This window comes from Melospiza georgiana, chromosome 3 (assembly GCF_028018845.1).
Source record: "Melospiza georgiana isolate bMelGeo1 chromosome 3, bMelGeo1.pri, whole genome shotgun sequence".
NCBI lineage: Eukaryota > Metazoa > Chordata > Aves > Passeriformes > Passerellidae > Melospiza > Melospiza georgiana.
This window is the reverse complement of record NC_080432.1, coordinates 3892644-3909519: the sequence shown is the minus strand read 5'-3', so window position 1 is coordinate 3909519 and position 16876 is coordinate 3892644. Positions and strand designations below refer to the sequence as shown.

The window sequence follows — 16876 nt, the reverse complement described above, 5'->3', positions numbered from 1 at the left end:
GCCCAAAGATCTTGCAGTCCATTCCATCAAGGTAAACAGAGACTAGAAAGGGAATTAATTTCCCCAAGACCTCATGGTTAACTGCTTAGGAAAGATACCAAGCACAGTTTTATTTTGCCTTCTACCCAGTACTCTTTTAGTTACATATGAATGACTCCAAGCTCTTAAATTTTTGCAGACTTTTGGTTTCATTATGAAACACAGTAATCACATGCAAAGCCTCCAGGTAACTCAAAGTCTTAGTTTTCTCCTTCAATGGAAAAGCTGATTAGTTTTTTTCCTGTTTGGGAAGGGGTTGAGGTTTTCCCCCTTCTACTTCTAAAACATTAATTATGAGCTAAACATGAATAATTAACAGCCCTCTGACAGAGTACTTCAGGATTTCTGCCTGTGTACTACTAACCTGAGACAGCAAAAAATGGATAATTGTTCAGATTTTTACTTCAAAAGGAGAGTGAAATACTGAGCAGGAGACTGGGAAGGGAAGATGAGCATGGGAAGAAAAGCAGGGGTGATGTTTAGATATCTAAAATTCTTTTTTCACCCTTTTTCTTATGTCAGAAATTTGGAAGTGTCCTCCCTGGGTGATAGAAGTGTTGGCAGTTCTTGGACAGCATTCCTTCACCGGATCCCCTCAGCTGCCAGCTGGTGAAAGGGAGGGAAAATTCCAGCTTGGGGAGACAAGTGAACTGGGATAGAACTGGGAGGTGTACAGCCACCAAAGCTGATGGGAACAACCTGGCTGTACCCCAGGACTGGATTATTATTAGAGCTCTTTTCAATTTCCCAACCTATCAAATACTTCAGTGTGAATGGCAGATCTGACACAGCATCTCCAGGACACCCTTGTCCTTCTGCCATGTGTGGTATTTTCTGGGGTCCCCGTGGCAGGAAGGAAATGATGAATCTGACTCCATGTTCTTAGAAGGCTAATTTATTATTTTATGTTACTATATAATATTAAAGAATGCTATACTAAAACTATACTAAAGACTAGAGAAAGGTTATTTACAGAAGGTTTAACAAGATAATAATGAAAAACCCATTACTCTCTCCAAAGCCCTGACAGAGCTGGACCATGATTGGTCATTAAGTCAAAATAATTCACATGAAACGAATCAAATGACCACCTGTTAGATAAACAATCTCCAAACCACATTCCAAAGCAGCAAAGCAGAGGAGAAGCAAATGAGATAATATTGTTTTCCTTTTTCTCTGAGGCTTCTCAGCTTCCCAGGAGAGGAATCCTGGGCAAGGGGATTTTTCCAGAAAATATGACAGTGACAGCCATGGTGTGACAGGCCATGGAAGACAGCAGAGCAGATTAAGAGAGATGCCACTGCTCAGGCTTTAGACCTAATTTAGGACCAAGCAGAGAGGCAGCAGTCCTGGTACTGAGTTCAGACCAGCAGCAATCTCAGAATAGCACATAGAAGCAAAACCCACGCTGTATTTTGGGAGGTGGAGCAATTACTTACAAATGAAGATCCATACGGTGAAAAACAAGGTCACTGTCACAGACACTGCCACCAGAAGCTTGGCTGAAGTTGGCACTGGCTGTGCAAGATGCTGCCAGGATATCTGTGGAAGGCAGGATGTGACTTCCCTTCTGTCCCGTGGTGGAGCCATCAAGATCCTCAAGGATGGCAGAGTGAGGAAAGGGGAAGGACACTTGGAAAGGGGAATTGGTGAAGGTCAGATGTTCAGCTGTCACTGTAAACCCACCTGTGGGTGACAAGCAGCACGTCAAAAAAACAAAATGGTCACCTCATGTGATGGGCCTGAAGACAGCTCTCTGGAGGAAAAGAGACCAACCTCATTCCACCTTGCCTTTGGAAAAATGTCTGATGGGTCAACAAAAATGGGGAGATCCAGGAAAATAAATGGAGATGGTTGCAGGAATAGCTATTGCTGTGCCAGACCAAACCTGCCCAGTACCCTGCTGTGACTGTGGTACAGACTGGCCTGATGCAGGTGCTGCTCCTGGCTCTACCAGCATCTCCTCAGTGACTCCAAACATTTATTCACAGGCCCCACAGCCAAAAATTACAGTGACTCTCATAGATCCTGTCTGCCTTTGTTTTAGAGGTGAGTACATGGTGTAAATGCACTTGACGCTTTTGCGTATGGGCAGCACCTAGCAGAATAAAGCCTAGGTTGAAAAGTGAGTCTGGAGAATTTTTTCACTAGTGAAACAAAGATAGCTACAAAAAAGATGAATATTCATGCAGGCTAAAGTTTATGAGCACATTAATATTTACAGAAATGTCAGAAAATTGTTGCCCCATGGACTGTAACAAGTGAGCTTTGGCAGGAGTGCCATACAATGCACGGGTTACTATAAGACTGTCATATTCCCAGTTTTAGCCTGACTAAGCCAGATTTGACTATTCCCCCTGTCCTTTGATCTCATCTCCCAAAATCCTCTTCTATGTTATTGTAGGACAGTCTTCATTTATATATAAATACATTTTATTACAATACAAAAGGCAATTGCAGTTGGAACATTCTTCAAAGAGCCTTTGAGTACCTCTTCAAAGCTCAGAAGGATGCTTAGTTTACACATTATCTTAAGCAAATTCACCTCAGGTTTGGGCTGGTAAGCAGTTTGGTGGAATTCTGTGAGGCGGTGTCACAACTTTTAAAGAAATCATCACTCTTGAAATTTTACCTCTCAGAATGAAGATGCAGAAACAAGGCAGTGTATAAAACCCATTTCCACTGAGAAAACTGTATCAGTGCAAAAATCAGGCCAGGTTTGTCTTAAAATAAATGCAATATGTGGCTTCAACTGAGTGATGAAGCCATATCCAGAAAGACTGGGGAGAACCTGAAATCTCAGCCTGTGCAGAGGAATTATCAATGGTCATCTGTGAAAAATATGAACTTGTAATGGCAGGGGGAAGCTAGGGATTTGGGAATCCTGAGAAACAAATATAAATCAGACTCACCCTGCCCTTGGTAACAGCCAAAACAAGTCCTGATCGCTGTGCAAGTGTTCACATCAAAGTTCCTGAAAGCTGTATTGGAGATGAGGAGCTGGTATCTTTTGGGAGCCCTTAGTCCTGCAGACATACAGATCCTGTCCTGAAATGAAGAAATGAAGGAAACATCATCATGTGAGTCATGGAGTCCTGGAATAGTCTGGATTGGAAAGGACCATAAAAGTCACCTCATTCCAACTCCCTGACATGGCAGGGACATCTTCCAAAAGACCAGGTTGCCTCAAGTCCTGTCTAACCTGGCCATGAGCATTTCCAGAAATGGAGTATCCAAGATGCAGCAGCTGGGAATGCAAGAATGTGACTGCCCATAATTGTGGAGTTTAAAGGACAGATGTAAACCATTGTTTGGCAAATTCTGACAACACCCATCCAATTCCCCACTTGAAGCAGGTGGTAGCATCATTCTTAAGGGCAGCTTATTGGCTTTTGTTTGAGTTGTTTCATGGTAGTTACAGTTGGACATTCCCTAGGGAGAAACAATCCACCTAAAAGCCACAGTGAGTGGATTCTTACATCTCCATTTCACTTTGCCTTTTTTGTTCAGCAAGTGGGAGTTTTTCCTACTCTGCAAAGATGACCATTCTTATTTCTGTTCTAAGAAAAATCTGAGCACTGAAATTCAAAGGGATTTTGTGTGAATTGGCGTGGGGACACACTTAAGCCAGGCTCTCTGAAAAGCTCTAGAGGACTTCAGGATCTATTAGAACTTAAAAAGACAGAAAGGAAGAACAAAAGCCATGGGAGATGAAAAACACAATCAACAAACTGGATTTTGGGGTGATTGTAGTCCACAGCAGAGTGGAAGCTCTAGAGGACTTCAGGATCTATTAGAACTTAAAAAGACAGAAAGGAAGAACAAAAGCCATGGGAGATGAAAAACACAATCAACAAACTGGATTTTGGGGTGATTGTAGTCCACAGCAGAGTGGAAGTGTACAACCCAACTCTCTTGGAAACAGGCTGGAAATAAAGATAGAGTTAGTGAGCAGCCTGGAGGAAGAAGGGCTGGCAGGAGTCTGTGATCCTGTTTCTGAGGCCAATGAATACTTGTAGAATATATCTCAGAAGCCATAGTAAAGAATCAATCAAGAAATCCACTCTATGGGAAAGCACCTGCAATTGAAAAGAAAGAATGTAATGGGCTCTTATAAGTACATTATTACTTCAATAAGAAGGTGCTATCTTTAATCTTTGTAAGACACAGTGGTTCCATCAGCTGTTTTATTCTGAGGTCAAAACATCAGGAGTGATAGTCCTGGCCCTTGGGCCCTCCTATTCCAAGTCACTGCTAAGCAGAAATCCCTGGTTTCTGGTTAACAAATTGCTCAGAAAGTCTCTATTGGCTTTTTTCTTACACTTCTGGTTCTTCCATCCCACCCAATTTTCTATATTTTAAAAATTAATTAATTTTATTTAAATAAATAGCAAATAGACCAGTGTGAGACAATGATTCCTCCCTTGTGTGTCTCAGAACTTCTGCTTTTTCCAGGAAGAAATGCTTCTCCTTAAATGGTCCCACAAAGACAGAGCTGCTTAATGAGAACACGGAGGGGGCTTTATGAATATCTTTGAAGTTAAAAAAAATCTTTCACTTGGCTTTTGCCAGTCCTGGATTTATCCCTGTCACTAATATTTCAATGAGTCAAAGCCCCAACTTTTCAATGCCCTGATATTTCAAGAAAACAACCTTGTTTTAAAAACACTTTTTTCCAAAAAGTGGAAGGGCTAACAGAGAGGAATATCCAAGGTTCCCATTAAATTAACATCATAAAGTTTTAATTTATATTAAATAGACATCATTATTAAAGGGAGAATTACATACATTAAGATGTAAATTATGACAAGGAGGCTCTTATCATGAGATAATCAAAGATAATCCCCCCCTGAGGTACTGAAAGAAACAAGGCACAGTGTGACTGTCTCTAAATCTCTCAGCAAGTACAACACTGGAGTCCTTCCATGGATCCTGCAAAGCAAAAACAAGAACATCCACCCCTTGGTGTCAGAGAAATTCACTGGGACATCACTGGGACACTGAAAGGCTGGACAGGTGAAGCCAGAATTTTATCTGAACCATCTACTTAAAGTAGACCTGCTAAGGAGGTTCCTTTCTGTAAGCTTCTAAAGAAAACTCATTTAAAATACTTTCTTTTATTTTTCTGACAGTCAGAGAGAAAATTAATTTAATGAACAACAATAGAAAACTGAGCAGGGGAAAAAAAAAAAGACCTCAAAATCATGAACAAGCATCTGCGGCCAGTTGTAACTAAAATTCCATTGTTATCCATGTTATTAATCTGTTAACAACCTGGTAGCACCCAAAGGACTTTGTCCAGCTGCCTAAAGAAATAGTGGAAGAAGAACATATTTACTGCATAAATAAAATTACATTTTGTCAGTATTTTTCATTCTCAAGTAAAAAAGCAACACTCTGTGTTCCAGGTGGACCAATGATGCTGGGAGAGAGCAGAGGAAACCAAAGTGTTAACAAGGATAGAAGCCAAAGCTGCTGTTCCCCCTCAGAATTCTCAAATCACTAAACTAAACCCACTTGTGCCTATTTAAATGGTGCTAAATGCAAGAGGTGTATAGGAATTTGTGTTAGAAAAGCTTGATTAAAGAAAAATTATGATGCCTCTCAAAAAGTCCGATCTGGTGAAATTCCAAGATTTTTCCGAGACCATATCAATACTGGAAAAAAATATGAGTAGGAAAAAAATTTGAACTTGTCCTGCTAAGATCCTTCAGCTTTTTTTGTTTGTGATTTTGTTTTCACTTTTGAATGTTGTTTTAGGAAGAATATATAGGATTATGCCTTACAGTGTGAAATTTTATAGTAGTTTCTAATGAAAACAGAAAAAACAGAGTCCTTGTTTCAAATTTGCTAAAAAAAAATTCTTAAAAGTTTCCATGCTGAAAGGAAAAGATGTTGGGAAAATCCCCCAAAACCTGTAGAACTGTTTTGGTTGGAAAAGCCCTCTAAGACCATGGAGTCCAACCATCAACCCAACACTGCCAAGGCCAACACTAAAAAATGTACTGAAGTGCCAACATTTACATGTTTTTTAAAACCCTCCAAGTAATTCTATTACTGCCCTAGGCTGTCTGTCCCAACACTTGAAAACCTTTCAGTGAAGATATTTTCCCCAAAATCCAGTCTAAACCTTTACTGATGCAACTTGAGGGAATTGCCTTATAATCTGTTTAAAATCCAAGCTTTTCCCAACCTGCCATGGAACAGGGGCTGTTCTCCAGGTTGCTTCCTAGTTTCTCCAAATTCCTATTCAAACGTTGCTGTGAGACCTAAGAGACATTGAAATTTCTTGCAGTTCTTACCTTTTGCCCAAGGTGTCCATTTAAAATGCTTTCAGACACAGAGGTGTTTCCCAGGCTTTGCACAATGTCAATGCCAAAATCTTTGCAAGCAGAAATCCAGAAATGCTGGAGCTCAAGGTTCCTGCTACTGAAAATCTATATTAAAGGAAAATAAAATAATAATAATAGACATCATCATCAAATAATAGAATGGTTTAGCTTAGAAGGAGCCTTAAAGAATATTTCATTCCAACTCCTGCCATGGGCACTGACACCTTCCACTATCCCAGGTTGCTCCAAGCCCCATCCAACCCAGCCTTGAACACTTCTGGAATGGGGCACCTAAAAGAAAGAAGATTGTTTCTAAAGGGAGCCCATGGAAAGAAGCAGAATAAACTTTGTTATTTGTGTATTCTAGATCAGTCACATACAAAGAAATCACAGGTTATGCAGAGAACACAAACAATAACAAACCTGAAAATCACCCTTTTTCTGCTTTTCATACAAATAGCCTTTCCAGAAAGGGAACACATCAGCCTGAAAAATCATGCTGATAAATTGGATACCTTCAGAGGAAGAGTCATAGAGATGGGTAAAGCTATAAAACCTTATAGAGAAACACATACAAACTGTTCATGTCATCAGACAGAAATTAACAGGATCACAAGCTCCAAATTGTGAGTATGGGGAAAAATATGACATAATAAAGGATGCTTGGCTTTTAAAAATCAGATTAATTAATAGTGAGTCATATTAGCTGGAGAACAAAGCTAGACAAATTCAAATAAATAAAAAGAGCAAAATTTAAATAAGAATAAAAAATAATCCCATGGAAACCATCAGTTCTATAAAGGTAATATATCTACCTATTGCAATCTTCATGAACAGCTCAGATATAGTTGGAGATTTTTTTATTTGGCAACATAATTTAATGGAAGGTATCCCTGCTCATGGGATGAGATGGATTTTAAGGTCCCTTCCAACCCAAACCATTCTAAAATTCCATGATTGCAGTGGCAGACAGATGCTGGATGATTACAGAGAACACCAGCCGGTGAAAGTAGCCCTGATTCTGCAACAAAAAGAATTCACACAAATCAAATTTCTGCATCTTTCATTAAAATAGGAGCTTCCTGGTGAGAGACATGGACGTAGAAGCACAAGAATTTTTAGTCAATCAAGCTTTTTGACAATCAGGTGTGGAGGTGAGATACTTGGAAAGATCCTGAGCATCACAGCAGGCAGTGGGGACAAACCTACCTGTGCTCCCCCTTGGCAGCTCCAGGCTGTGAAATTGTTGAACTGAACATGACTGTCTGGCAAATACCCTGGGTATACCAGCAATCCTTGCCTGTTTGAGAGAGAAAGCCATGGAGACTGTTCCTTTACATGGCATGGACTGGTGAGCAGACTTTTCTATTCATCATTTTGATATCTAAAACCTTAAATCTGTAATAGTTGTCTGCATGAGACTTTCTTTCTTAAAAGTCAAAAGTTATCAGTGTTAGATCTATCAGAGCTGAAAAGGAGTGTGCAGTGCTACTGAGAGGTTCTCACTGCAAAACACCCCCCCCCCATGCTCATTAGTTTTCAGCCAGCATCACCTTCAGGTAAGCCTGACATGAATCTGGACAGGTAAGGCTCTTCTTTATCTTGGATTCAGCTAACTTGGATTACAGCCCAAATGTATGCATTCCTGAATGCAGCACTAGGTTTGACCTTCTCAGAGATTTAAAATCCAGATTAATATCCATTGAGATTATTATTATCCATCGAGATTTTGAGATTAACTCAAAATTCAGGTCACCTTCACCACTGATTTTCAGTACAATCTCATTTTTTAATATTCTTTCTCCAATACATTTTCTGTTTTAGGGAAGCACTGGTTAAAACTTTTTCAATAGCTCTTCCTGGACACTAAAGGAACGATTGCTCTATGAAATGTCACAGAACCTTGGAACCAGGAAGCGTTGGAAGGGACTTTAGAGATCATCTCGTTCCACCACCCTGCCATGGACAGGGACACTTCCCACAAAGATCCTGGAGACAACTTTGCTTGCAAGAGACAAAGACCTGAAAGGGTTCAAAACTGGGGGGAAAGTCCTGAAAAGAGGGCCAAGGCCTTTTCTGCCCACCACTGCAATTATAGAAGAAGGCACAACCATTCCCTGAAGGAAAATCTCCTTAACCAAACTCCCCAAGTACCTTGTGCAGGAGTGAGCTGTGTTCTCACTGAAGGACAGGAGAGGCACTTTGGATGGTCCCTCAGGGGAGAGATGAAAGAAATAGCCATACCCAGCACCACACACTGTGTTGCCCTGTAGAGAGGAACATGTGACTATGAAAATAATATCAGCACAGATTTCTGGAAATTAAAATTAATTTAAGAAACACACAAATTAAAATCCCAGTTGATGTCCACTCAAATTCTGGTAAACTGGCTGGTGGAGACTTGTACCTCATTTCTGTGTCCCTAGTCTTGTTCTGTTTTCACTTTGACCTTGGACCAGTTGTAAACATACTTGTTTTCAAACCAGATAAGGAGGATTGACCAAGCAATAGAGACAAATGGCAGAAAAATGCTGTTGTGACAAATTGTCAAGAAATAGGTAAGAAAAAAATGTGTTGAAAACTTATGTCTATAAACTCCTTTCAATATATGAAATTGTCAGGGAGAAAAAGTAAATCACAAATTAATTACAAAGGTAAATCACAAACTAATCAAGTTTATTGGTTTGTTTCTCAGTCTCGATATTTCTCTTATCTCCCAAAGCAAATACGGGATAAGGAAGAAAGGAAATATTTGCATTGAAAGAGTGAGACTCCTAAAAGTCAAGAGAAAGCAAAGAACAACATCTTCAGGATATGTGGATATGTCAGTGACTGAACAATTAAACTTCCTTACACCTGTGGTAAATTATGTGGTTTGGATAATTTTTTACAGGGTAAGTGAATACTCATAGGAAGATGTGTTGTAAGTAATTGTCATTTAATATATCTTAAAGAAATTGCATCCTAAATTCTGCACTTGAGTTACTTTATTTGTGTTGTAAATAATAAAATAATAAAAATAAGTGGACATAAGGTCTGACTGGCCTTAAAATTAGGAGTTTGGCAGAATATGCATCAAGTAGGTTATATGAGTTGTATTCGGTATGTTCTGAACTTTTCTACTCTAGGACAAAAAACCTGCTCTTGCCAGCTTAATTTGGAGAGCAGCCAAGCCTAGTTGGGTGTGAGTTGTGTCCATATGGCAATGTCTTCATGTGTGCACCTGTGCATGATCCCTCTCACCTGCCTTAGGTGTGTGAAAATTTGAAGTCCAGGCTGGTAGATTTTAGCTTCCTTTTTAGGAAAAAAAAAATAAGACATAGGCACGTGCAGAAGGCAATGCTTTTAGTCTAATCTTAGACAAAATTAATTGCTCTCTAGAGGTATGTGGCTCTCTGAGGGGGGGGGTCTAAGATGGCCTTTCTTGCAGCTCTAAGGAGGGCTTGTTCTCTAAGATCAGGTCTGACGCCACCACTCCCATTCATAGGTCACTGGACACTATTAAAATACTAATGACTTTTTGGTCCCTGATGGTCCAAATCAAAGCTGAGCCTGGTGACCTTGAGGTGAAACCCTCCATACACCAATTACTTTCTTCTGACCCATCCAAGTGTGCTCCCTGCAGTCCTGATCCCTGACATCTGTCAAGGAAAAAAGTGCTGAGACCCAGAGCTCTGCTTTCTCTATCCCCTGGTAAAACTGCTGCTTTTTCTGAAAGTGCAGCCACAGACCCTTTTTCTTTAACAAAACACTTCTGCAGTCCAGTCACATCATTTCCAGGATATTTTACTTGCGACTCCAACCGTGCGTTCTACAGATGATTCATAAGGAAAAGAAAAAAAAAAAAACCTGCATATTTATTCAGCCAGCTCGTGGCTGCAGGGCAGGGGTTTTAGGCAAGCAAGGAATTTTGTGTGGAAATCAATTCTTTGTGGAAGTCAGTATATTACGAATGTCCGTGCAACCAAAATTCCAGAGAGAAATTACCTCCCTGAGCATGCCAAAAACCTGGAGGTATGCACTGCAAGTCACTAAAATCAAGTGCCTGACGGTTTAAGTGTCTCTTAACTGTTACAACTCTGCTGGTGTAAATATTTCATGAATTTCTTTCAGATAGCTGGGACTCAAACTGTTGACCTTAAAGATGACATTAAAGCCTGGACAGTGTTCCCAGCACCACTCCCACAGTTTGAGAGTTGGGCAGGATGTGAGCAGAACTCACAATGTGCCTGCTTTGGTGTGGGCCCGCTTTGCAGGAAAGGGTTTGGAAAAGATCTCAGCAGGGATGGAACAGTGGGAAAACAGTGCCAGAGAGATGCAGCTTCACCTCTTTGGCGCTGTGGAGAATGGCAGGATTGGGTGACATGAAGAAACAAATGCATTTACCAGCAGTGTGACAATCAGTCACTCCTCTGACACAGAGACACCAGCTGAGCTCCACCCCGTTCATTCATCTGAGCTGTTTCCCACTCCTCAACACCAAGGCAAGAAAGGAAAGGGAGGTTCTTGCTGGATTTCCTAAACCCAGTCCATATGTTGTTATGCATGAGCACTGCATGCTGGCTCTGGCGTTTCAGGGCATTGAATGTTTATGGGTTGGAACAACAAAAAGGCCAAAACTCACCAGGGTCAAGAGAGACAACATAAAAAGATAAAAACCTACTTTTCGAATTATTTTTCCTGCGCACAAAAAGAAAACCAAGGACATAGGGTGGATGTTTCGGTGAGAAAAAAGCCAACATCACAGAGGACCATCTTCAGTTCCTTGCACTGATAGCATGTAAAAAAACCCAAAAAACAGCCTGCAAATGATATTGTCCATGACTCTAAAAAGTGATAACCTGGGCTTACACATTGTGTTTAAAAAAATTATGCTAACCTTGTAATAATCATTTTGCACTCATACTGTCTGTGTATAAAATTTAGTCTAACAGCCTGATTCACCAGTGCACTTAAGAGCTTAAGTCAAATGGAAACCAGTGGGAATTGGGTCTCCAAATGTCTTTGTAGGCTCAGGCTTGAGTGACTGCTCTGTCCCAATTTCCAGACCATTTAGGCCACCACTGAATTTCAAGGAAATTTAAGCTCTTCAGCCACCGATACAAATTTAAGCTCCCAAGTAAATTGCCTAGTTATAAAAACATTACTGCAGGTCTCACTGTGGAAAGGCTTAACCCATCATGCACAGAAGATGTTACACAGCTTGGACCTAGAGCTCTCTACAGTCCCTGCCTTAAAGATTGCAGCCAAGTTAAAACCAGTAACCAAAAGATGGAAATCTGAAAATAAACGAAAAGCAAACACAAAACCAATAAACAAAAAGACTGACAAACGCCTAAAATTAAATTCTAAACTGGGAAAGCTTCTATTGCATGTTCTGGCCTGAGAACCAGGCAGGTGGAAGATGAGTCTTTCTCATTACATTCTTCAAATTTCCCCAACGAACTAAGATTATAAATACCTAAAAAGCTTGAGTCATTTGATCTGAGAATTTTCATGAGAGAAAAGGTGTTGGGACTACAGCATCGTAATGCTGGTGCTGCACCAGCACCCCGGGAATTTAGTGATTATTATTGCACTAAGGAAAAGTCACCTGTTCTTTTACCAGGGAGAAATATGACCTTTTTCTCTTAATATCTCTGTGCTTTGCTGCCTGCCTGAGCACTGCATGGTCCTGTTGTACAGTAGGAGCAGTTAATAACAATTTTAAGCTGGGCAACTTCTTTGAGTTTTCTTTTTGCTGCTGTGACTCCTCAAATATTGCACTCCTCAGGATGATGAAGGTCATCAGCAACCATCTGAGGGCCATCTGTTACCCTGCCTGGAGCAGAACACCTCTGGAGAGCAGAAGGGACCCCCTGATATTGGGGTACCCAGCCACAGATGTAGCTCTTTATATCTGCAAACTCACGTGAGCAGAGGGGGATAAATAAATGTGCTGAAACCCAGCACAGGCAGCTCCCAGGAACCCGTGGAGGTAATTGCAGCAAACCTTTTCAAAAGCTGAGCCACTGGCAATGGAGGGAACAGCTCCAGGGTAAGTCAGTGCATGACAGTACAAAACTCTGTGCTTAGTGGAGCTGAAATTCTCATGATTCTGCCCGGTTGTTGTATTTTAAAACCATATTTGATGGCCTTAAAAATGATAAATATGGCCTCGAGGGAATTGCAGAAAAGTTCTCTCCTCCTTTCTCAGCGCTCCTGTCTTCATAAAAACACAGGAAATGGGTTGGTCTCTTTTTCACCTTCAAATTTAGGTGTAAATCTTTCCCCACAAAGAAGAAACCCCAGAGGTGATTAGGTCTTCACAAACAGTAATTAGTTTGGTTACTGGGGGTTAACAATAGAACAGGTTAGGATTATTTTTTAAATGAAAATATGCATTTTTCACTACTGAAAGTGTGGTAAGAAAGGTCAGTTTCAATGTAATTTCTTAAAATAGTTGAGAAGGAAAAGTGGTTTGAAGTGGATGAAAATAATGTTTTTCCACGAAACACATAAAAGTGATTCTTTATTCTGAAATGTAAGACTGAAAAGGAGTATGAACTAAGAGAAAGCATCAGAGAATTAGTGAATAAAAGTATTTTTTCTGAGCTCAACTTTTTGATGTGTGGCTGTTCTCTTTAAAAACCTGGTGCTTTATAACCATTTAAAATTTAGAACCTTCCTTTCTTTCAAAATCAATGTCATTTTCACAGGACAGGGAACATATTCTCTTTCTCATCCTGGAATGCAAATCTTCAGCTGTATGGGAAATGTGATTTTAAATCCAGACAGAGGTGTAATTGATGCTGCTGAATTTTAGTGTTTTTGTAGTCAGTCCATTAAAATTGAAAGGTTTTTTTTTAATAATGGCAGAAATTCTAGAGAAGCTGAGACTAAACTTTTTCCAAGTTTTCTGAATCTGTGAGCATTATAAAATAAAACAACATTTTAAAGTACCTCAGGATGAATTCTCTCACTGTAATATTCCATTCCACTCAAACACAGCAAAACTCTCAGTAATAAATTTACCCAGGAACATAATTTATTTTGTAATATGCACTTGTTTCAATATCCCATCACAAGCACAAGTTCTGACAGCTCAGCCAAGAAACAAATATTGTGTATGTGATCTCCCAGATAAATGAAGCTCTGTGTCTTTCTGATACCTTTGATTAGAAAATAAATGTTATGTCTTATACCAGAACTTCTTACCCTGATGTGGCTGGCAGGAGCCCTGACATAGATCCCTGCTGGTGACAGTGACTCAATATTGGATAAACCATCAGTTACAGAAAGGCCAATCACTATGTTGTTACTGATTTTGTTCTCCTCTTCCGGTCCCTCACCTTTAAAAGAAAAAGATATGAAGAGAAAAAAAAAAAAAAGATAAAAAAGTAGAAAATAAGAGGAAGAAAAAATAAAAATAAACATAAATGTACATATAGCTGGAAATCCTCTATTATCATGATTGTCATTTCAATATACACAACTCCAGGTGTTATATTCACATCTATTTCCCTGTACGAGGTATTATATGTGACTATACCACAAGTCATATATTCTGGACTGCAAGTTTATGATAAAAATAAATAAAATATGTATTATAAAGCAGATTTACAGTTGAGAAAAGAGACTCAGAGTGGTTCAGAATGGGAAAGAGGCTCACCTATGCACACAAAGGCATGCTCCTGGCAGTACTAGAATTCAAAGTCTTCTTTATCTCCTGTCTCCATTCACTGCATTACTTACATGTAAGAAAATTTCTAAACAGGCTGAAAAACACCTGGTGCACCTCTGCACAAAACTGGGGGTTTGCCCCCCTAAGCAATGGAGTAGGAAAAGAGAAAGGGAAAAATCAGTCAAGCAATTGATTAGACAACACAGACCTCTTGGGGAGCCCCAGATCTAGTTGCAGTATAGAAAATGGAAGAAGAAAATAAAATTATTTTTTTAAACTACATGTTAAAAACAATGGGCCACCCAATGGCAAGGAGTGGACAGTCCCATACAAGCCAAGTCCAGACAAGGACACATGGATAGGATAAGGGGAAATGGCCTCAGATTGCTCTGTGAGAGGTTTAGGATGTCAGGAAGGATTCTTCACCTAAAGGGTGGTCAGGCATTGGAACAGGCTGATCCAGGAAAGTGGTGGAGTCACCATCCCTGGGAGTGTTTGCAGCCATGGAGATATGGAACTTGGGACATTGGCAGGGTTAGTTTAATGGTTCAACTTCCAGAACCAGGAAGATCTTGAAGGTCTTTTCCAACCTTAATGACTCCATGATTCTATGATCAGCACTGCTGCTCTTTTGGAAGCAGAACAAAAAGTGGAATCCTGTGTTGGAATTCCTGTGCAATCTATGCATAGACCATTCTCTCTGGCCTACATTAACAGCAAATAACATCCATCTAGTTTTCTTTATCCAAATCACATCCATCTAGTTGTTTTTATCCAAAAGAAGTAATTATCTTCAAATATACCTCCTCAAATTTCTATTAATAATACAGATCCCTTTCCCAAATCATTACTACCCCAAATATAAGCCACTTCACAAGAAAACCTGTGCCCTTTGGTTTTTGGGATAGCAATAAATACTTTTAGCCTTCCCTTAGTATTTTGAGGGAATCAGCTCTCTCAATTTTTTCCAGTCTCTATGTACTACAAACAATGTTTCTACCAGAGCATGAAAAAGATCCTAAAGAAGTCCTTTTGACAGCCATAGAGGATTTTGAGGTTTTGACTTTCAAGCTCAGACCTTGTGTGTCAATTATTTTAAGCAGAGTGACATTTTGTGATGGCCTTGCAAACCCTCTGAAAATAAGGATTTTAGGTGAAATCACTGAGAGAATCCAATTCCAGAGCTGCAAAGAGCCGGCTGTAATAAATATTCCTTCATGGGCAACAAAATTATATATAAATTAATCCATCAGACCCTCTAGAGCTGCTGACAGTGAAGCCATTAAAAACATCTTGAGGATAAGGTGTATTCAGGCTGAAACTTCAGCTCAGAGTCCTTTAACTCAGACACAGATCTCAACACGAATGAGCCAAGGGATGCCAGCAGCTTGGAAGTCCTGTTCTGCTTCCCCATGGCTGCAAGGGCTCTGTAAATCAGCTTGGGCAAGTCCTTGCATCTCTGTGAGCCAGCTCTCTTCATCTGCAAGGTGTGTATAACCACATTTGGTTTATAATCTTCCCCGTTTAAATCATTATATATCACTATATATTATGTTTATACACAGCACCCAGCAGAGGGATTTGCTGTGGGTGGGGAACTGCAGGAACAGAACTGAAGGCTTTCTTTTTTTCCCTTCTGTTTATGTCATAATTGGTCATTTTTATCCCATCTCTTATGGAAAACAAAAATCGAGCTATATCTTTAGGTATTCAGGAAACGTGAGATCCCAGCAGAAGATGCTTGAAGTCAGTCTCCTGATGGTTAGTTAGGAGAAATATTTTGTTGTTTAACATTTTTGTTGCTCCAAGCTCCAATTTATTTAAGTGCTAAATCCTCTGGTTAACTTTTAACGTATGCTTTCATTCCATTATCTTCGACATCAAATGACTGAAGTTAAAGGTAATATTCTCTTAAATGCTTCATCGAGTTGTGGTCTTAAATATGGCATAATGACACTTTGCCAAAGACAGATTAATCAATCACCTAAAAAAAATCTAGTATTTTTTCACTGAAAAATAGTTGATTCCGATCAAGTGAAGACTGATCTGAAGAAAAAGAGCTGGCCAAATGGAAAGAGCTGATAGGAGTTATGTGTGGAATTGTGGGAGCTTTATTCCAAATTCACTGACACCAGAAATTGCAGAAGATGTGATTAAAGTTCTCAGAGTTCAGTTAAGGGTCTGAAAGCATTTCCAAGCAAATGGGAATCAGCAGAAGCTGCTGTTGTATGTAGTGAGGATATTTGCCTGCTTTACTTACCCAGGAGGACCCCATGGCCTGAAATGTTGTAGAAGACATTGCTGTCCACAGTGAGGTTGGAAATCCCTCTCAGATGGAGGCCTTGGCCAAAGGAGTCCAGAACACAACAACCACGGATGTAAGAGTCTGGGAGGAAGGGAGTGGTGTGAGCACAAATCACCCTGCAGATTGAGGGGAGGTGTTTTACAGCCCTCCTCTAGTCAGGCATGGTGACCTTCCCATCATCCAGATCCTGGCCAGGGCTGCCTTCTGCCACCAGGGAGCCCTGAGCCTCCTTTAGTGATGAAGATGGCACAGGTCCCTTCCAAACCAAACCAAACCAAACCAAACCAAACCAAACCAAACCAAACCAAACCAAACCAAACCAAACCAAACCAAACCAAACCAAACCAAACCAAACCAAACCAAATAATTTTGTTATTCTGTGAGAGGTGCAAATGTACCTTAGGAAGGGAAAATCCATTCAGCATCCTTAAAACATTCTTTGAGCCCACCTAACTTGCCCCTACCTCCATCAGTCTTCAGAGCTCTCACTTCCACAGAGGTGGATTTGGCATTTAACAGTGACAAAGGCAAAAGAAC

General features: G+C 40.1%; 1 protein-coding gene across 1 annotated transcript in view; it reads right to left on the bottom strand.

Moving 5' to 3' along the window:
- Positions 1–16876, bottom strand: part of PKHD1 (PKHD1 ciliary IPT domain containing fibrocystin/polyductin) — a 238083-nt gene that overhangs the window by 116090 nt on the left and 105117 nt on the right. The window contains 7 exon segments of the mRNA XM_058020892.1: positions 1479–1725; positions 2952–3087; positions 6342–6476; positions 7581–7671; positions 8526–8638; positions 13569–13702; positions 16295–16420. Of these exon segments, the coding sequence (XP_057876875.1) occupies positions 1479–1725; positions 2952–3087; positions 6342–6476; positions 7581–7671; positions 8526–8638; positions 13569–13702; positions 16295–16420 (982 nt within the window).